At 50.8% G+C, this 20,004-nt stretch overlaps 6 protein-coding genes across 6 annotated transcripts; 3 read left to right on the top strand and 3 right to left on the bottom strand.

The window, feature by feature from the left end:
• Positions 1-1,061: 1,061 nt before the first annotated feature.
• Pdw03_1146 (Chitinase, putative) lies at positions 1,062-2,681 on the top strand (the record flags this gene model as incomplete). The annotated part of the gene is made up of 5 exons (XM_066099822.1): positions 1,062-1,202; positions 1,321-1,695; positions 1,751-1,810; positions 1,877-2,518; positions 2,580-2,681. The coding sequence occupies 5 exons, from the start codon at positions 1,062-1,064 to the stop codon at positions 2,679-2,681; spliced, it is 1,320 nt and encodes a 439-aa protein (XP_065957549.1).
• Positions 2,682-4,020: 1,339 nt separating this feature from the next.
• Positions 4,021-5,923, top strand: Pdw03_1145 (Xenobiotic compound monooxygenase, DszA family, putative; the record flags this gene model as incomplete). The annotated part of the gene is made up of 8 exons (XM_066099821.1): positions 4,021-4,093; positions 4,146-4,286; positions 4,346-4,556; positions 4,614-4,626; positions 4,693-4,752; positions 4,842-5,398; positions 5,460-5,637; positions 5,696-5,923. The coding sequence occupies 8 exons, from the start codon at positions 4,021-4,023 to the stop codon at positions 5,921-5,923; spliced, it is 1,461 nt and encodes a 486-aa protein (XP_065957548.1).
• Positions 5,924-6,104: 181 nt separating this feature from the next.
• Pdw03_1144 (SSU processome component Utp10, putative) lies at positions 6,105-11,695 on the bottom strand (the record flags this gene model as incomplete). Its single annotated transcript, XM_014679391.1, has 4 exons — positions 6,105-6,547; positions 6,605-6,746; positions 6,803-11,255; positions 11,319-11,695. 4 exons carry the CDS (start codon positions 11,693-11,695, stop codon positions 6,105-6,107), a joined length of 5,415 nt encoding a protein of 1,804 aa, XP_014534877.1.
• A 293-nt stretch (positions 11,696-11,988) lies between these two features.
• Pdw03_1143 (Tetratricopeptide-like helical) lies at positions 11,989-15,435 on the top strand (the record flags this gene model as incomplete). Its single annotated transcript, XM_066099820.1, has 3 exons — positions 11,989-12,009; positions 12,064-14,436; positions 14,488-15,435. The coding sequence occupies 3 exons, from the start codon at positions 11,989-11,991 to the stop codon at positions 15,433-15,435; spliced, it is 3,342 nt and encodes a 1,113-aa protein (XP_065957547.1).
• A 916-nt stretch (positions 15,436-16,351) lies between these two features.
• Positions 16,352-17,698, bottom strand: Pdw03_1142 (Nitrilotriacetate monooxygenase component A, putative; the record flags this gene model as incomplete). The annotated part of the gene is made up of 1 exon (XM_014679389.1): positions 16,352-17,698. One exon carries the CDS (start codon positions 17,696-17,698, stop codon positions 16,352-16,354), a length of 1,347 nt encoding a protein of 448 aa, XP_014534875.1.
• Positions 17,699-18,239: 541 nt separating this feature from the next.
• On the bottom strand, positions 18,240-19,747 carry Pdw03_1141 (phosphotransferase enzyme family protein; the record flags this gene model as incomplete). The annotated part of the gene is made up of 3 exons (XM_014679387.2): positions 18,240-19,330; positions 19,379-19,598; positions 19,652-19,747. The coding sequence occupies 3 exons, from the start codon at positions 19,745-19,747 to the stop codon at positions 18,240-18,242; spliced, it is 1,407 nt and encodes a 468-aa protein (XP_014534873.2).
• Positions 19,748-20,004: the final 257 nt, after the last annotated feature.

Below are 20,004 nucleotides of genomic sequence, written 5' to 3'. Positions count from 1 at the left end.
TTCCTCGGTCACATTTGAATCCCCAAATTGCAAAAGAACCAAATAGATGCAGTCAAGCCACATGAGGAATTTCTCCCTTCATCCGATGATGGGATCCTGTTCTTTGCATCTTCAACCCATCGGCATAGCCTATGACACATATCCCCGTCACATGCTCTGCATGTTACATTGGCGTTTATCCTTCTCACAGGGACCGTTCCTGCAGCCCAAACCGGGTACATTGATCTTTGTCTGACTGCATATCCCTCGACCCTAAAGTGGAAACTTTCACATCAACTTCATTCAACGTGATACTACCACTCAGTTACATTCAACACGGGTCCTACTGTGGAGAGTGGGCTGCAACGTCCAAAGATGGAGCGTTTAGTTGCGAATCATTTGATTTGCTCCGGGCTATATTCCTCCATACTGACGATGTATGAGCAGTGGATTGCATATGACAGTGTCACCCATCCTCAGGAGTCTCCTGGACTGATTGGCTGGGGAATCTTTTAGCCCCCCACGAGGACAGACAGTCGAGTTGTAGCAAAGGGATCCTAAATCCTAGAATGTTACACACTTAGATAGTGTGCCCTGCAGTTAGCATCCACTCTCGAATGGGCTCTTCATATACAGTAAATGCCAGAATCTGATATTGAGACAGTGAAGAGAATGAGCTGTGGTGCTGCTTAATTCGTCGTGGGCCCTCGACCGGAAACTTCTAACTCTCCTATTGACCATGTAAAAAACCACCCGTTGCCTAAGTTGTTTGAGTGTGAAAACTTTCCAGAATCCCATTGATCCCTCCGATATCCAGACTGAAACGTTGAAGACCCCTGGGTATTGAGCAAGTCACCCTATTAGGGAACAGGGTCCCAACTACCCAGTTGGGATTGTAGACAAATGGACTGAAGGGACTGGACAGTTACTATTGTCCATCTCAATACTCCGAGGAGATCATTTGTTTGTCGACTTCGACTACAAATAGTGAGGTCATCTCCTTCTTCCTCGAGTTCAACACACCATCATCCCCCCTCGCTGGCCCGAGACATCCAGAAACTATCTCAACCCACTCCTTCATCATGCAAATTGTCATTCCTTTCCTTTTAGGCCTGAGCTGGCTCGCCAAAGCTGCCTACATTCCTGCCCTGAGCACCAACAGCACTGGGATGGTATCTCGTGACGTTGGCGGGTACCGCTCGGTGGCATACTATGTGAACTGGGTAAGTTCAGACCCGAACGAGTAGGGTCACTCGATCTCACTAGATGAAACTGGAGATATAAGACAGGTCATCTAAAACATACAAAAGAAGGAAGGCACGCTAATATCAGACTGCTCAGGCCATCTACGGTCGTAACTTCCAACCCCAGAATCTCCCCGTCGAGCGACTGACTCATGTGCTTTACGCATTTGCCAATATCCGCCCCGGCACAGGCGAGGTCTATCTATCGGACGCCTGGGCGGACACGGACAAGCACTACCCAACTGATTCTTGGAATGATTCTGGTACCAATGTCTATGGTTGTATCAAGCAGCTCTTTCTTCTCAAGAAGAACAACAGCAGGCTCAAGGTTCTTCTGTCGATTGGAGGCTGGACCTACTCTCCCAGCTTCGCTTCTGCCTTTGAGACCGAGGCTGGACGACAGAAGTTTGCTGATTCTGCGACGGAGCTGTTGAAGAACCTTGGCCTGGATGGTATTGATGTTGATTACGAGGTAAGTCCGCCACAGTTGCCATGGGAGATTCTTTTGAGGCTGATGAAAATTATAGTACCCTGCAAATGACGACCAGGCAAACCAGTTTGTCGACGCACTCCGAAGACTGCGTGGGGTGTGTGATCCCGTCAAGATCCATGAGCTTTGGCTAAAATGAAACTCAGGCTTTGAATTCCTACAGCGCGGGCAACGCCCAGGGCTATCATTTCCTGCTTACTGCCGCATCTCCCGCGGGCGAGTTGTATCTCCGTCGTTGAAACATGTCACTAGAGCTGACACAATCCCAGGCCCACTTCACTACCGCCAAGAACGCCTGAATGAGATGGACCAGTACTTAGATTTCTGGAATCTCATGGCCTATGACTACTCCGGTAGCTGGGACACAGTTGCCGGCCACAATTCCAACCTCCACGGGTCGACCGAAAACCCGTCCAGCACCCCATTCAACACGGATCAAGCAATTGACTACTACACCTCGCAAGGCGTCGCCGCCAACAAGATTGTGCTAGGCATGCCCCTGTATGGCCGAGCGTTTACTAATACCGACGGTCCCGGCAGGTCGTACACTGGTGTTGGAGCAGGCACATGGGAGAATGGCGTGTGGGACTACAAGGGCCTGCCCCTGACAGGCTGTGCCGTGACCGTCTTGGATCAACCGGGTGCAAGCTACTGCTACAACCAAGACAGCCGTCTGTTTGTTAGCTATGATACGCCTGAGATTGCGCGTCAGAAGGCGCGGTACATCCAGTCCCGCGGACTTGGCGGTGGTATGTGGTGGGAGAGCAGCTCTGACAAGACGGGTGGGGAGAGTTTGATTACAACTGTATGTCAGCCTCTAGCATTGGTACCCGGCTCAAACTCTCATTTTACTGATCTGAACACAGGTTGTTGATACACTTGGAGGTGTTGGCGCTTTGGAGCAGAGTGGCAATCAACTCCACTACCCTGAGTCCAAGTACGTTAACTTGAAGAATGGTTTCCCCTAGGCTAGCTTATTATTTTCGCTGTCGATATTGCAAGAAGCTATCTGGCTGACATGTGGATTGGGACAATTGTGGCTGTTATGTGACATGGGCATATCCGATCAGCCTCGATGGGTGGGATTGCGCCGCTTGCTTCTGCATCTATCTTACAAAGGATCTGTTCATTGAAAAATCCACAAAAATACGATCAAAGATCGAACCTTGGTTCACTTTGCCATGCAGATCAGATGAAGTTCATATTAATTGAAACAGGGAACGTCTCGTAGTATGTGCTTCCGGTATCTGCCACTTTCAGGATACTCGGAAATAGTATTTAGAAGTACTCACCCAGAGCAATCATCACACCAATGAGTACAAGATAGCCAACCGCCTATGATAGAGGGTGGCTGGATGGCCGAAATGCCTTCGCGGACATGCAAGTTCGAAACTGCGCAAGGCAAATAGCCTAGTTAAAAAAAAAGAGGAAGGAACAAGATCTCCGCCGTTTCAGATGATTAGGAGGAGGGTGGTATTGTTTCGACACAGCGAGAAGAGCAATAGCCCTAGAAATGCTACCGGGTACATTAAACAGGGACTCAATCTGTGTGCTTCAATGCTGTTCAACTGTACTAAGTCTCTGGACCAGAATCTTTTGGTGGAACAACGGATGTAGGGTCATGGCTTGATCTCTGCTCTTGATGAGGTGCTTTTTCACGACAATTCAGGCGGTTGTCCGATGTACTTTGGTTTTATCAAAGGGAGACACTGGTCAGGATAGTTCATCCCATGCATGTAATTTGTTCCATTGAGAATGAGATCCATCGCAACAAGCAGATCGATTTGAAAGGTCTATCTTCGTGTCCTTGTATCTCTTATAGTTCACTAAAGAGAGAACGAAGATATTCATTAAACAGCCAGCTGTTGATGCCCAAGTGATTTAATTCTCCTAAAATTGAGTGATAGCTACCTTTGGGGAAACATTGGATCTTCGAACGCCCAATAGCGAGGACATGGATTTGTCAGAAGATGGGATGGAGATTTTGAGGAATCACACTTTTATTCGCCAATAGTCATAATGCATCCATGTATTAACATGACCTCTCTCGGGCGAGAGAGGGTGATGCCTAGGAATTGATCTGTATGGCCTCGCGAGGATAATGTCTTTGTAGCCAATTAAACTGGTCGTTCGCGAGCATAATCGGCACGCCATCATGGTCCACTGTGATGCGATGACCAAGTACAGAGTGACACATGCGGGGGGGTCCTTTTGGTTAAATAGGAGAGGAACACACAACCCCCTCCTTTCGCTCCGAAGAAAAAGATACCATCGTTCCTGTAATAGCTTCGAGTTTACACATCTACAATGTCGACTACTCAACCACCAGACGCGACGAAGCCTCGCAAGTCGCTCATCCTCAATGCCTTTGTGGAAATGTGTATGCCCAGGCCCGTTTCACGGGGGAAGATCCCAAGTCCTAACAATCACAGGCAGCGGCCATCAATCGCCAGGACTCTGGCGCCACCCCGAAGATGAGTCGCATCGCTTCAATGATCTCGACCACTGGGTCGAACTGGCACAATTACTCGAGTCGGCCAAGTTCCATGGCATTTTCATCGCAGATGTCCTTGGTAACCACAGTAATTCTGACTTCCTTCCAGGGAGTGATTCTGACAAGTGATCCTTGTAGGTGGATACGATGTCTATAAAGGACCCCAAAACCTCGATCCGGCAATCATCTCCGGTGCGCAATGGCCAGTGAATGAACCACTGGCTGTTGTTCCCGCGATGGCGGCGGCTACGCAGAACATTGGATTTGGAGTGACGGTCACAACAAGCTACGAGCAGCCATATCATCTTGCGAGACGATTATCTACGGTCGATCATCTGACTAAAGGACGGTACGTGGTTTGAGGTATCGTGGGGGGAAACGTGCCGCTAACGAATTTGTCTGATAGCCTGGGATGGAACGTGAGTCGCACGCTCAAATCGAAGACCAGGAACCCGGAAGAACTCCATGCTAATAGTCATCCGCAGGTGGTAACAGGATACCTCGATTCCGCAGCGCGTAATATGGGCCAAGCTGAGCAACCCCACGTAAGACCTCACATCCTTCACCTAGACGTCGATAGTCTACTAATTGAACCCCCCCCCCCCCCCCCCCCCCCCCCCGCCTCCTCCCCCAGCATGATGACCGCTACCGTATCGCCGAAGAATATATCAAAGTCACCTACAAGCTATGGGAGTCCTCCTGGCGCCAAGACGCCGTAATCCTCGACCGCGAGCGCGGCATCTACACCGATCCAGCAGGCGTGCGCCAAATCAACCACGTCGGTAAATACTTCAACGTGCCCGGGCCTCACCTCTGCCAGCCCAGTCCTCAACGAACACCAGTCATCCTTCAAGCCGGCACTTCAAGAGCAGGGAAATCTTTCGCCGCGCAACATGCGGAGGCTATCTTCGTGGCGGGCCACAGCCCGGCCGTCGTAGCGAAGAACGTGAGAGAGATCCGGGAACTTGCACAGAGCGAGTACGGACGTGATCCGCAGAGGATCAAGTTCCTTGCGCTTCTTTGCCCGATCCTCGGAAAGACGGAGGAAGAGGCTATGGAGAAGTTTCAGGAGTTCCGCAGGTTGGGATCCATTGATGGTGCGCTTGCGCTGTTTGGTGGGTGGACAGGGATCGACTTGGACAAGTATGGAGATGACGAGGAGCTGAGACATGTTGAGAGTAATGCTATGCGGTAAGTGAACAACCCTTCTAATCTTCCAGCTTGGAAAAGACTGACTCGGGATTCTGTCTAGTTCTGCGGTCGAGGGGTGGTCCAAGGCGACACCGGAAGTGGCTAAATGGACAAAATCCACTGTCGGCCAACATATCACCGTCGGCGGACTGGGTGCCACTCCTGTCGGTACAGCTGCGCAAGTTGCCGATTACATGGAGCGATGGGTACAAGAAGCCGATGTGGATGGATTTAACCTGGTAAGCCATCTTGAAACACTCCGGCATCTCTCGAACCATCTAACAAGATGATTTGCAGGCATATGCAATCAAGCCCGGCTCCTTCCAGGATATCATTGATCTCCTTATTCCCGAACTCCGCAAGCGAGGCCTGTTCTGGGATGACTATGTCGTGCCCAAGGGAACTTACCGTGAGAACCTATTTAGGCAGCCCGGCCAGTCTGGACCCCATGCAGACCACCCTGCTTCCAAGTACCGATGGAATGCTGGTGTGGATGCGTCGGAGGCTATCATTCCAGAGAACTAAAATGCTACAGATACGTGACAGGATAGACAGAAATTGAAATGAACCGACGTTCAACAAAGAATTAGAACAATCGATTTTTAGAACAGACTATCCGTAGACTACCTGCAAGGCCCGCACAGGACCTGTTCTATGGACGCCAAGAAAATGCAAATTTTTGTACACAATCATAATAACCAAATCTCTAAGTCAACATATCATCGAGACGTTCACCAAGCACCTTCTCGATCTGCTTAACCCATTTGCGAACTTCTCTCTCAACGCTCTCATCCTCGTCTTCCATAAGCTCACTGATGTAAGGCAGCATCTCTGGCAGAAGCGCCAGCCACTCCTCACCCAGCTGCTCCGTAAGAGCCTGTTCGGTCTTGAGGGCTGCGAGACGAGTGTGGGGGCTGTCGCCACCGGCGAAGCGGGCGTTAGGGGCAGAGGAGGGGCGGAGGTACTTCATCAGGGCGGAGTTCAACTCCTTGTGGTTATCTGTGGAGTCAGCGGCGATGGCCAATTCGGTGATTGTCGGCACAACATCGGCAATAACCAGGTTTGAGGTGGTTGTGCTGTTTGCGTGGCCGAGTTGGGCGATGAGAGGACCGGAAATGCTGGCGAGGTGGGAGGGGCTTTGCCAGAATTCTGCAGGAGATGTTAATGGCCGGGATCAGGGCGATGGGGGGCAGAGAGGAAAAGTACCATCTTGATCATGCTCGAATGATTTGCGGAGCATACGAAGGGCCGCCAACCAGAGGGACTTGTGGGCCTTGGAGGGACCTGACTTGTTCAGGACACTGACAACATTCTCCAACACGTAGCTGGAGTATCCGGTGACAATCGACTAAAGCGGATGTTAGGGATTGTGATGAATTTACAAAGAACTGCGAGGAAAAATACCTGGAGAGTACCGAAGAAGACCTCGAGGAACTTGTAGAAAGTCGTGAGGCGCGAAACTTGAGCCTGCTCGTCCTTGGGGGCACCGGTAGTGGCCCACTCAACGAATTTGAGGAAGATGGGCCGGAACGTGCTGTCGTTCAGCTTGTAAATCATCTTGATGGTAACGTCGTTGAGCGCCACTTCAGCCTCGTCAATAGCAGTCGAGTCGAAGATAGCCTTGTCGCCAAGGGCAATCTGTTCACGGCGCAAATCAAAGGCCTTGAAGAGAATCTTCGTAAGGGCACCGATATTCTTAGCAATGGTCGACTTGGGGTGTTTGTCAACGGCGATTGTGACAACCTCCAAGAGTTCGTTCACAGCAATTGGGCCGACCTCGACGGCGCTCTGCCAATTGCGGTCGACAGCGCTGAGGGTTGCACCAACATCCACCTTGCGGGCCATCAACCGCAGGGACTCCTGGCGGCTTTCATCACTACTCTCTTCGATGTCCGTATTCGCAGACTTGAAGGATAGGAGAAGCATCTTGTCCAGATGACCAGCTGAAATCATGAATGGCAGGTGAGCGAAAAGGGCGGAGAAAAGGGTGAAGACAGCGTCGTGGAGTCGCGAGTTCTCCTTGCCAGCAACCAGACTCAACTCGAGCAATTCCAAGGAACGCTTAAGTGTGTCCGGAAGGGCGGGAATCATAGCTTGACCTAGCACCTCGGCCATAGAGGCCAGGCACAGGATACCCATGTAGCGGATGCGGTCATCGGATTGACCGAGGCAAGATTCACTGGCAACCACTCTAGCCGCAGCAATGACCTTGGAGGGGTCCTTGCGGCCGTATTTGTCGGTGATGCGGTCGATACACGAAACGGCAGCATGCTTGAGTAGAATATCCGGAGAAGACTCGACAATGCCAACCAGGGTGGGCAGGAAGTCGAGAACACGAATCTGCGACAGGTTGTCGCGCTCGGGATTCTGGCGGAGGCGGGTTTCGAGCAAACGAAGGACCTTGCGTCGAAGTTCGTCATTGGGACCCTGGAGGAGAACCTCAATGGTATCTAGGAAGTCGACAAGAGACAGAGTGCTGAACAGAGCACCGAGGACCTCACCACATGCCAGGCTGACGGGCTTCATGCTCTGCACAGCCTCGCCGATGCTCAGAACCTGCGTCAGGACTCGGGAGAAGCAGCCGCGGGACTGATCAGCAATCTCACCGTCCGACTCAAAGGCCGTCTCAAGCTTAGACTTGAGAGATGAGTGTTTGAACAAGTGAGCAAGATCACGCAGGAGATCAACGCAGATGTTCTGGGCGTCACGTCCATCGTCACTGCCAATTCCAAGAAGGACCTGTGAGATACCTGGCTTAGGCTTGAGAGAATCGCTGACCAAGTTCAAATACTTGCTGTAGGTGGTAAGCTCCACGACGGGTGTAGTATCTGAGACTAGACCAGTCATTAGAGTGAGGACATCCTTGTCGGTAGAGTATCGATTGGCGAGCATTGCCAGGACAGCGAACAAGAAGTCTTGTGTACCAAGCTTGCTGATCAAGGCATGGAAGAGTCTTAAACGACGATGCGAGGGGATGTGCTCGAAGGCTGCAGTGAAACTGAGCAGCAACTCGGAAGTTCCGGACACGACATCCCTCTTCTGGTTACGCAGAGATTGGATGAGGGCAGGGACAACCTGGTCGATTGTTTGGTCAATGACCGAAACAGAGTAGTCATCATCCTTGCGTAGAACGGTAGTGCCCATGAAGGTGAATATCGGCATGACGCTGTGGAGAACCAACTCGGGCGCAATGACAGACAGACTTCCCACGAGAAGAAGCGCCCCGTTCTGAACCTGCGGACTGTCAGTTGTTCGCACACAGTCAACAACCAAGTCAGCCCTGATGACTGATGTATCAAACTGCGGCTTGGCAGATCCTTTGGATGAGTTCACGATAGCCAAGAGACTTCCCAAAGTCAGGCTGAGAAGATAACTCATGCCAGACTGGATCTGAGACTTGAAGTGGTGAAGAGCAGCAAGAGTCTGGAACAATCCATCGAGAAGCTCGGGGTGGGTTTCAGGGGAGGAGCTATCCACGATCTCCAGGATGAAAGTCATCTTGTCCATCAACTTGCTAAGCTCTGCCTCATCCTTGACGGTCATAGCAATCATGTTGCTCTGGCTAGTACGTCTCCGTTTTGGCGCAGGGCCAACAGACTCGACATCTGTAATAGAAACAGGAATCTTTTGGACAAATTGTTGAAGAACAGAACCGGAGAGCTGGACAGTGCGAAGAACATCCCGGCAGTTGTTTGACAGGGAAGCAGAATTGGCCGAGCCTGCCAGGGAAATATCGAGCAACTTTTCAGATGCGGCCAATTGGCGGTCTTCGGAGATCTTGGACCAGATGTGTTTGATTTGGCCAAAGCAAGCCGCAACAAAGGACGGGCGCAAAGTATCGCCAGAGCTGACATTGGAGAGAAGGACATTGACGGCATCCTTGTCTTTAGATGTGACAATAGCGGAAATCAAATGCTCCACCTCAGATGCGACAATACGTTCCTTGCCACAAATTTCCTCGACTTCCTTCTCGCTCAAGCGACGCCAATCCTCGAGCACCGGGAGAAGCTCACTGGTCAGGGTTGCAGTAGAGACCTTCTCCACCCTGTTGATCAACTTCAGCAAACTAATCTTGGGGGCGAAAACTGGCATCTTGACAATGTGAGAGCAGATGAAAGCAAAGAGACTAAGACGGAGAGATTTCTTGAGTTCGGTTGCACCCGAAGCTTCAGACAGTACGTTGCCCCGTAGAGTAGCTTCCACCGTTCTACCGACATGATTAGAGTCAAGGATAGACTCCTCCAACCCTGGAAGCAATGCCCGCTCCAAAACCTTTTGCGAATCCTTGGCGGTTAGCCAGGCAACAGCCGTGGATTGCTTGCCCTTGCCGTATATCGCATCATGAGCCCATGGCTTCGAGCTGTCACCAGCACTGGTGTTGTTTTTGTACAAAGATCCGATAACAGCCAAGACGGCAGCAGTCTCACGGCGAATCCGTTCGGAGGTATCAGAGAGAGCGACAAACAGGAATGGTAGTAGTGCCTGAGGATCAAAGTTTGCAGGCGCCGATGAAAGGACAGATGATACAACATTCAAAGCCGCAATCTTGGTTCCGATAGGGTAGTGGCCAGCAACAACTCTGATGAAGAAGGACAAAAACTGAGGGGTCTTGGTCGCCTGGGACTTGCCCAACATTGACAAATTGGTGAAATTCTCGAGATTCTCCTCGGAATCCACCGCCAAAGCGAAAACGCGTACCAGATTATCAAATTCAATGATAGACTGTTTGGAGAGGAACGAGTATGGGAACAATGGCTCTTTCACCAAAGACTCCAAAGCTGGGGTAAAGGCGTCCACCTGGGGCTGATCGTCCGCATCAACCATATCCACATCTTCAATGGCCTGTGCCACAATGGGGGCCTCGACAACGGTCTGGAGGTTGTGTTCCAGCGCCGAGATGTTGATTGAAGATGCATTCAAAGTCTTCTGGAAAATGGGTTGGAGAATTTCTGACCGGTTGAATCCTTGAACCAGCTCCGCGAGCTGGGTCTGGGCATCCAAAGACATTCCGCGGGTCTCATCTGCATTGGAAGCTGCTTCGAGAACCAGGCTCATTGCCTTGGCAATCTCGTTCTCGCCAAGCATCTTGCGTTCAAAGATGGAGGCAAGAAGTACAAGGCGAGCATTGTCTTGCTTGTCAAGATCAGTCAAGCAACCAGCAACGATTCCAAGTAACAGATTGGATGTTTGATATTGTGGCGCGATTTCAGAAAGTTGGCCAATCGGGTTTTCGAGGCGCAAAATGCCCTTGAAGACCCTTTTCGGAATTGTAACAGCAGGCTTCTGCTGTGCAAGAACTGAAAGACAGATCAGACCAGATGTCTTTGTCTCTTCTGTCCATGAACCCACAACACTCTCCATAAGGCCATCGATTACTTCGTTCGAGAGGAACGCCTTCTGTGCCAACACAACACAGATCATATAGCATCCGACGATCAATTCAGAGACCTTTTTCAATGTGAAAGCGTTACTGAGTACTGGCAAAATCCGCAAAAGGATATCTTCATGCTTTTGCTTCTCGGCCTCTCGTCTCCCTGAGCGAGCGCCATCCAACATAGTTGCGACAGCTTCCGTAACAATTCCAGCCCAAAACGCAAGTAGTGCATGGCTTTGGGCCTGCTGCCTACAAACTTTCAGGACGTATTCGTTTAATTCGGAAAAGAAAGCCTTATTCGTGGCTGCGCTGTGAACAAGCGGGTGCCTTGGCGGATTAATGAGACCGTTCTTGTATGGAGTGAGGACTTTAAATGCTGGCGTAAGAGTTTCCGGGAGAATAGATAGAAGGTTCAAAAAGAGCGGCGTCGTATGATACGGCAAAAACGTCAATAATACGGCTGTCGTGTTGAACTCGTGAATCCTGCCACATAAGTTAACCACCACGTTTCACAATCTGCACCACCCTTTAACGAGTTTTTCTTACCTGAACCTTCTCACAAGCCAATCCACAGCTTTGACTGCAGGACTCAACTGTAACCTGCCACCAACCAGAGCCAGGAAAGCTTCAACAACAGTATCCAACTCCTTGTTCTGAAGTAAGTTCATCTGACTGCGGTCCTCCGCTTTGCTCTGCTCACTGAAGATCGTGCGATCAAACTCTGCAAACCGGGGGTCCAACGAGCACAACTCCCGGAACCCGTCATAACAAATATCATAGATTGCATCAAAGTCTTGAGTGCCAGCGATCTTCGGCTCAAAAATAAGCGATTGTGAGTGTGAAATCCTTTGCGCCTTCAGGTCAAGCTCATGTGTCGACTTGGCCGCAATTTTTGACAGCTGCGCGGCGAGAGACGAAGCCATGGTGAAGTCTCTTTTGGCGGCTGTTCCGCGGTCTTCTCTTGTATTTCGTATTGATGCTCACACAGTTGCGCAGTGACCCATATCCCTAAAGCTCCTGGTAGCAGCCTTTCGATTTCTTTGCGAACCGAGAGCGGGCGGTTCAGATACTTTGAGGCAAGTATTTAGCTTTGGTTTGACCAAGAGCAAACGGTTGACTTTTTTTTTTGCCAGCCAGCCCGACCGCCCATCGGATAATTGTTCGTCCGGGTTATCAGCCCGCAGCTCGACTCGATAAGGAAGATCGATCCACCACGATGGACTCACCTGGGTCTCAGGTTAGTTGGCCCTCAATAACAGCTTAGTAGATATTCAACTGACCAGAAACAAAGGGTGTCCCACAATTCTCCAGCTTCCGACCCCCCCCTACTTCTCCTCCGGCTGCCTCTACCGGCTCGGAACGTGAACACCGCCGGCGTCGCCCGGGCCATCGTGAGCGCGCAGACCGGACCGAGTCCCCACGCTCTCGTCACCATGGAAGGCGCTCAGTTGGTGACCGTGAAAAGGTGACTAGCAAAGAAATTAAGGAGCACCAGAGTGGGGAAGAGTTTGCCGATGCAAAAGCTGCAAACGATGAATCAAACAAAGGATTTATCGTCGACAGCCGCGGTGATCGCGACAACACACGTTACGGCGTGGATCGTTATGAGGTCCCTGCGTACCATCGCAATGGCAATGGCTTTGTACTAGGGCTCCCCGGCCAGCGCATCGATTACCAAACGCGATATGATCAAGGTCCCCTTCTGCTTCTTCGCCCCGACTCAGGCTCCTCCGCAACCTCTGCAGCCAAGCCTCTCTCCGCCGAAACCCTGTCCGCTTTGTCCATGAATCTTCCCATTCGCGTCCGGTCTGATCTTCATGCCAAACTTGCTGCTGAGACCAAAGATCCACAAAATTTCATCTCAACAACAGTCCCATCTCAATCTGGCGTTGCAGCAACTGCTAACTTAGATGATGAACCACTGTCTTATCGCTCTCTCCAAGTCCCGACTAAGATAGAAGAAAAAATCACTGAGAAGTTTGATGCGGACACCTTCACTCGACTTGCTCTCGAAGCTGAGATCTTGAATCGCAATGCCAAGTTGAACAGCGCAGTGGTACAACAACCTGATAATATCCAAGCATGGATCCGCCTTGCTGAGCACCAGGAACTTACTATCACTGGCGCTAGATCCGGCGATCGGACCTCCTGTCAAGATGATATTCAAGTTGTGGCAAGAGCCAAGCTGTATGTGTATGAAAGAGCGATCAAGGCTAACGCACAAAATCCTGAACGCGACCAACTTCTGCTGGGCCGCATGGAAGAGGGTGCGAAAGTTTGGGATTCCGCAAAACTTGCATTGGAATGGGACGGAGTCCTCCGCCGCCACCCTGAGTTCATCACTTTATGGATCGAGTATCTTGACTACTGCCAGACTGACAGTCAGGATTTCCACTTTGACAACTGCTTTAAGACCTATGCCTACTGTTTGAAGATCCATTCACGTGTTGGCTTTGGGCCGCAGAAAACTAATATCAGATCATATTTGCTGCTCCGTTTGACCCTGTTCCTTCGAGAATCGGGCCACGTAGAGCTATCTGTCGGTCTTTGGCAAGCAGTGCTCGAATTTACATGCTTCCGGCCAGCCCATCTAATCGGAAAGAAAGAAGAGGCCCTGGTGGAATTCAAAAGATTCTGGGCACCTGGGCACACTCGGATTGGAGAGCCCGGTTGGCAATCCTGGAACAGTGGAAAAAATCGCCGAGCTTCTTTCAACGAGCCTGTTTACAATTCCGAGGCAGATATCCGAGACTTGTTCCCAACCTGGGCATCTGCAGAAAGAGAGCGGATGTTCAAAAATCGCATGCCGTCACATGCCTTCGAATCCAAAGAGAACGACGCTTTCCGAGTCGTTCTTCTTGAAGATTGCACGCAAATCCTGCCGTACTTCTGGGACTTGGAGCAAAGCCTTGGCTCCCTGGTTGATGGCTTCATGTATTTCTGCCATTTGCCTCACTTGACTTTGCCTGCGAATATGCACACTAGCCGACTGTGGACTGGTGATAAATTCCTGCGAAATGAATATATGGATGATCCTCGAAACACAATCGCGGACTGGATCACTTTTCAAAAATATGCCGCCACCACAACCCGTCAGCCCTTCGCATTCCCTCACCATACCTTCATTCACACCACTGATACTCTTTTCGCCGACCCAAAGATGTGGTTCTCTGCTCTGACTAAGTGGGCTGCCACCACCTCCCACGCTTCTTGTGTCATCGATTCCGACTTTGTACTCTTGACTCTTCAATCTCTTGCCGATGTCTTCAGAGACAGCCAACTGGCTGAATACGCCATTGCAGTAACTTTCGCGTGCAACAACGCTCTTGGAATGAAATACGGTAAGCGACTCTTAAAAGAGCGATCATCAAATTTAAGACTTTACAATGCCGTTGCGCTCATGTATTGGCGGACTGGCGATCTTGATATTGCTCACAATGTGTGGTCCACTGCTTTGTCTATGAGCCAGAATTTCGGCGCTTCCGAGCTCACTGACTCTGCACTCCTGTGGAACTCGTGGATCTGGGAAATGCTTCATGCTGGGCAAAAGAATCGAGCATCATACCTGTTGCAGGCCATGCCTTTCAATCGAGTCCACTTGCTGTCATACGACACAGCTGAGGGGATTGAAATCAACGAAACCACCTTTCTCAGGCTCAAGAAGGCAAGCTTTCATCCGTTAATCTCAGTGAGCGCGATGCTAACCCATTCACAGTGCTTGTTTGCCGCTCAGAAGAATGCCTTGAAGTTCAAGAAAATGCAAGCATACGCAGCGTACGCCGACTGTTACGCTATTGCCCTCTATCTCATGGGTGAGCAGCTTGAAGAAGTCTTTGAGGTCTACAATGATGCCGTCACTTCCCTACGAGTCCTGCCCAGGACCGATGATGATTTCAGGGTGTTTGGAGGAGAGTTGCTACACCAATCCCGAGCTCGGATCCTGCACCATTATGTGGAGAAGCAAAGTGGCCAGTTCAGACCTGCCGATGTTCGCGCGCTGCTACTGGACAGCCTAGAATGGTGGCCTCACAACACCCTATTCTTATCGCTGTTCAAATGGAACGAGGCTCGGATGCACATGAGCGATCGAACCCGCGACATCTTCGACGTCACCATCGGGGCGAAGGCCAGGGCCGCGCGGGATCTGCAAGGACCTGCCCCGATCTACCGTGTGCCCGTCACAACTCACCTTTTCAGCATCTACGCTGAGATGGGCCGCCCTATCATGCTCGGCTCGACCCCGCACTCCATTCGCGCGGCCTTTGAGCGAGCGATCCGGGATGATGGCATCGTTCCGATCGGGCGGACCCCGATCCGGAAGAGTCCCTTCGAGCTGGCAAGCTCGACCTCCGCGCAAAGCAGCCTCACTATTTGGAGGCTGTACATCCTCTACGAATTGTACGCGGAGTACAACGTCGGCCGCGCCCGTGAGATCTACTTCCGGGCCCTGCGCTCCTGTCCCTGGTCGAAGGAGCTGTACCTGCTCGCCTTCGAGCACCTGCGGGCGGATCTGACCAACCGCCTGCCCCCCTGCCGCCCCAACCGGCAGGGGGGGGTCAACCCCTCGGGCTTCGACCCTGCAGAGCTTCAAGCTCTGTATTCAGAGATGCTGCGCCGTGGACTTCGGGTCCACTGTCATGTGGAGAGCTCTTGGGTCGAGTAGGCCCAGAAGGAGGCTGTTGGTGGGGGTGGGGGAGGGGGAGGAAGAGGAGGAAGGGGAGAGAATAGTGGGGATTACAGATTACGAACAGGTGAAGGGGGTGCCTCTCAGATCCCCTTCACCTGGATGTGAGAGTAGTGTCAAATTCCACTGAGAAGTCAAAGTTCCCCGCCTCAATCAAATAACTGTCCGATGGGGATTTAGTAGCAGATTGGCGTATGAAAACTAGTGACCCTGTCAAAGCCCCCTCAACCGACGCTATCAAAGCTACGAGCCAGAATCCGATTGTATTGCAAGTTGGCCGGACATGATGGGGTTGCCACGGCACCAGGGCGGCACTTCAGTCCAACCCTCTAAAAGTTTCTACACTGGTGTCTTGGAGGAAATGAGACAATACTAATCTACTCACAATTCGATAACTGACAAGAATCATTGCACCACAGAGCAGGGACCTGATGTAAGAACTGGATGTTCAGGTTTCTCACAATCTTGTGCACGATGTTGAAAGCCACGGTATCGGGTTTGGTCTAGGCATGCCCAAATAAAACATGGCTTTGACCGCATCGAATCAATCTCAAAAGGCGCTTGAGCCCATCAGCTTTCTGTCCCGTTTGCTGAGAAGAGAATAGGCCCGACACAGTTACAACAGTTGTGAGCATTGGGAAAAACACGAGGATTGGTGAGAACCTACCAAAACTCCCTATGACTCGAACCCAGACATTGCGCTCTCCATATCGCTGCAAAGTACTGAATACAAGGTGGCATTTTCAATTCTCAGTTGAAATCTATTCGGTGACATGCTAGTAAAATTGGAGAAATGTGTAGTTACAACAAGTGTGCCATTCGAGCAGAGCCAACATCTCAATGACAACAGGAGTAAACACCGTTATTGTCGTGACGGAATTCATCTTGGATGAATTTAAGATTCCTCGCTAAAGAATCGATTCTCGGGTCTCTCCAGGCCGAAGTGTTCACGCAGTGTCGAGCCAGTGTAGTCCTTGCGGAAAAGGCCTCTTCGCTGAAGTTCAGGAATCAGTCTCTCCGTCACCTCATCTAGACCCTGTGGCAAGAATGGGAACGTGATCGTGAAGCCATCAGAAGCCTCTTCCCGCAACCACGTCTCCAACTCCTCAGCGATATCGCTTGGCGAACCGAGGAACGCTAGCCCCGAGTATCCACCATAGCGTTGCGCAAGTTGGCGGATGGTCAGTCCCTCTTTCTTGGCCAGAATTTCCACCGCCTCTCTGGCCGTCTTGCTAGCATTCGTTTCGAGGAGGTCGTCTGGCAGCAAACTATCCGGATCCAGGCCACTGACATCCACGCCAAGTGCGATGGACAACGAGGCAATAGCACTGTCGTAATGCACCAGGCTATCCAATCTGAGTCTCTTCTCCTGCGCATCTTGCTTGCTATCTCCGACGATGATCATTGCTGCGGGTAAGATCTTCAACTGAGCTCTCTTCCGTCCTGCCTTCTCCACTCGGCCCTTGATATCCGCATAGAGCGCCTTCGCGCTCTCCAGGTCCTTCGGACTGCAAAACACAACCTCCGCGGTCTCCGCTGCAAGCTGTTTTCCGGGCTCACTTTGTCCTGCCTGAACAATAACCGGCCACCCCTGCGGTGGCCTGGCAATATTCAACGGCCCGCGAACCTTCAACTCATCGCCGGAATGGTTCAGCACATGCATTCTCGCCGGATCCAAGAATTGCCCCGTCTCGACATTCCGAGTAAACGCATCATCGGCGAAACTGTCCCACAATCCCGTGACGACATCATAGAATTCACGGGCACGCTTATACCGATCACCATGGGCCAAATGCTCATCGAAGCCGAAGTTATGACTCGACTCCGGGTTTCCGGTCGTCACAATATTCCACGCCGCTCGCCCATTACTCAGGTGATCGAGACTGGCAAATCGGCGGGCGACATGATACGGCGCGTCATAGGTCGTGCTAGCAGTTGCCGCGAGTCCGATCTTCTCCGTCACAGAAGAGAGAGCGGAGAGCAGAGTAAAAGGCTCGAAGGAAGTGACCGTATGACTGCGCTTGAGAGCTTCGATAGGCATGTTCAGCACGGCCAGGTGATCCGCCATGAAGAAGGCATCGAACTTGGCGGCCTCTAGCTTTTGGGCGAACTGGGCAATGTGTTTGAAATTGAAGTTGGCATCTGGATAGGAGCCTGGATAACGCCATGCACCTGTATGCAGCGAAACAGGCCGCATGAAGGCTGTGAGGTGCAGCTGGCGGTTGGGTTGTGGGTCAGTCATCTTCAAGTATGATTTTGTGTCGTCCAGATTAGACTTTGTAGATATTGCCAAATTGGAGTCATAACCGCAGGTTGACATGAGGATGTGTATGTTTATATACCCCGCTTGAATCGGGTCCCTGTCATGGTATTTCCAAGCAGATTTATAAGCCTCGCTCACTTGGCCTTGAGATGGCGTGCTTAGAGCTATCTATGTCGACGTGACAGGACCACCGCGTCTCAAGAACAACTATATCCCACTTTTATTTCTCAGGTTACGTTGACTATTCCTTCAAATAGAATAGAATGAGTTACGACCCAGTGAACCCTATAGTGAAGATTAACATAACTGAAGCCCACGACGTACCTTAATTGGGACTAACAGAGAAGTAATTGCCTAAAGAATCTACCTTCCTTCTCACCTTCCTACCGTTGTTCATAAGCTATAGAATGCTCAAACATATATCCAGGCCATAGTTAGACAATGGCACAAGCAAAAGGAAAGATCTTCACCGAAGGTTGTCGGGAACCCCCTTCGCACACTCCCATTGAAGCCGACACCCTCAAGTGCTTCCAGACTCTTGGTATGGCCAGAGGTTTCTGAACAACTCCCTTTCCATTTCGTTCTTTGCCAATCCGATAAAGATGTCTTTAAACTTGCGGCTATTCTCGCGAGCGACGTCGTAGTCTTCCGTTTCAACCATCCCATCCACAGGGAGAATAGCTTGCTCTCGGAACAACAACAACATCTGTCCAACTCCATTTATGTTTTCCTCTTCTTTGAGATGGAAATTAATTTCCTCGTCATCGAAGGAGATCGGGCAAGGGGTGTTTGGAAAAAAACGGTTCCAATGCGCGGTTATGTTCAATAGCGCTTCGCGGAGAAAAAATAGATCACGGTTTTCCCATACCCCACTAACAAGCCAAGCTGGTTTGCGGATAATAGGAATTGCTGGTTGCCGGAGCACATCCCAGTGCAGCGGCGCACGTTTAAACACCTGCGCCTCGTAGTATTTGTGGATCGTTTCGCTTTCTAAATCGTGATCGATTTTCTTCTGTTCATCTTGGCTGAGGCTCTCAAAATCCCTGGGTCGTTCAGGGATGACCCAGCCTTCCCTAACAGGTCGAGGATGTCTACACAATCTAGGAACAGCAGATTGGTAGAAGAGTGGCGCAACGCATGCTGACTGCCAGTCCACGACTCGCGTGATTTGGCATGTTTTTGGATCCACAAAAATATTATCCAGGTGGAGATCTGGATGCCATAGAACGTTGGAAGTTGATGATTTGTCGTTTGAGTCGGGGATGAGGTAAGGTGATACATCCACGAATTTCTCCAAAAGCGTAACGCCATCTGTAGGAAGCTCTCGGTTCTGGCTCGACCGGTAATAATTCATTCGAGGACGTGCATGTGACTTGATCCAGGCCATTTCATTGAGGCCCATTGCACGAGTGTATTCACGTGGATGTTTCCCTGTGAGACAGAACAGAACGTTAGAAACGGCGGAGGGAATTCGAATATCAGCCGCCTCACAAGGACCCCGATCCAACTTCATATCCTTCCTAGTCCCACTCCACAATTCATTTGTGGTCAACGGCCCAATGCAAAACTCCTTCAGAGCATCATCATTCACATTGTGGGAGTGTAGGTCTTCTATTTCCCCAGTAAGAGAATGCAGGTCTTATTTAAAATAAATGCAACCGTGCTTATCAAAGGTAATGGACGTCAACTTCTTCTCCAGGTCAACCACTTGCGTGATGAGTTGAAGCTTCAGATCCCGTGGCCACTGATGCCAAACAGAGCCAAGTCGTACGCCAGGGGCCCTTTCCTCGATGATGTATTCGGCCCCAACCAAGTTTTTCGCAGAATTGGAAGACCATGAAAGTACCCGAGGAACAGGGAAATCAAAAACTTGGCGAAGCTAATGAGCATTAGGGATATAGTGGCGGCTCAGGGGGAACCCGGACGCCTTACCAATTCACGCGTAGCGACCTCTGAGGAGACAGTCAAATGAGCAGGACCAGCGTTGGGGTTCGGAAGTTTCACACAGACCTCCGACCCATTGTTCATTTCCAAAATGAAGGCTTTGTTGTGTAAGCCCTCCACACATTTGGTGACTCTGGTACCTATTGGTCTTAGCGCAGGTCATTTGCAAATTCCCAATAGCAAATCGTACAGTAATGGGCTCCATCGCATGCATTGATTGCAGCCCTGACAAGTTGTTGTAGGTTAAATCTGAGGTAACGTTGCGAAAAGTGGTTCTCTTCGTTGAACCTAGGATTGAGGTTGAGTTAGCCAATGACTAGATTGTGGAGAGTTTGGATGCC

This window comes from Penicillium digitatum, chromosome 4 (assembly GCF_016767815.1).
Source record: "Penicillium digitatum chromosome 4, complete sequence".
NCBI classification, from domain to species: Eukaryota; Fungi; Ascomycota; class Eurotiomycetes; order Eurotiales; family Aspergillaceae; genus Penicillium; species Penicillium digitatum.
This window is presented reverse-complemented; position numbering and strand designations above follow the sequence as displayed.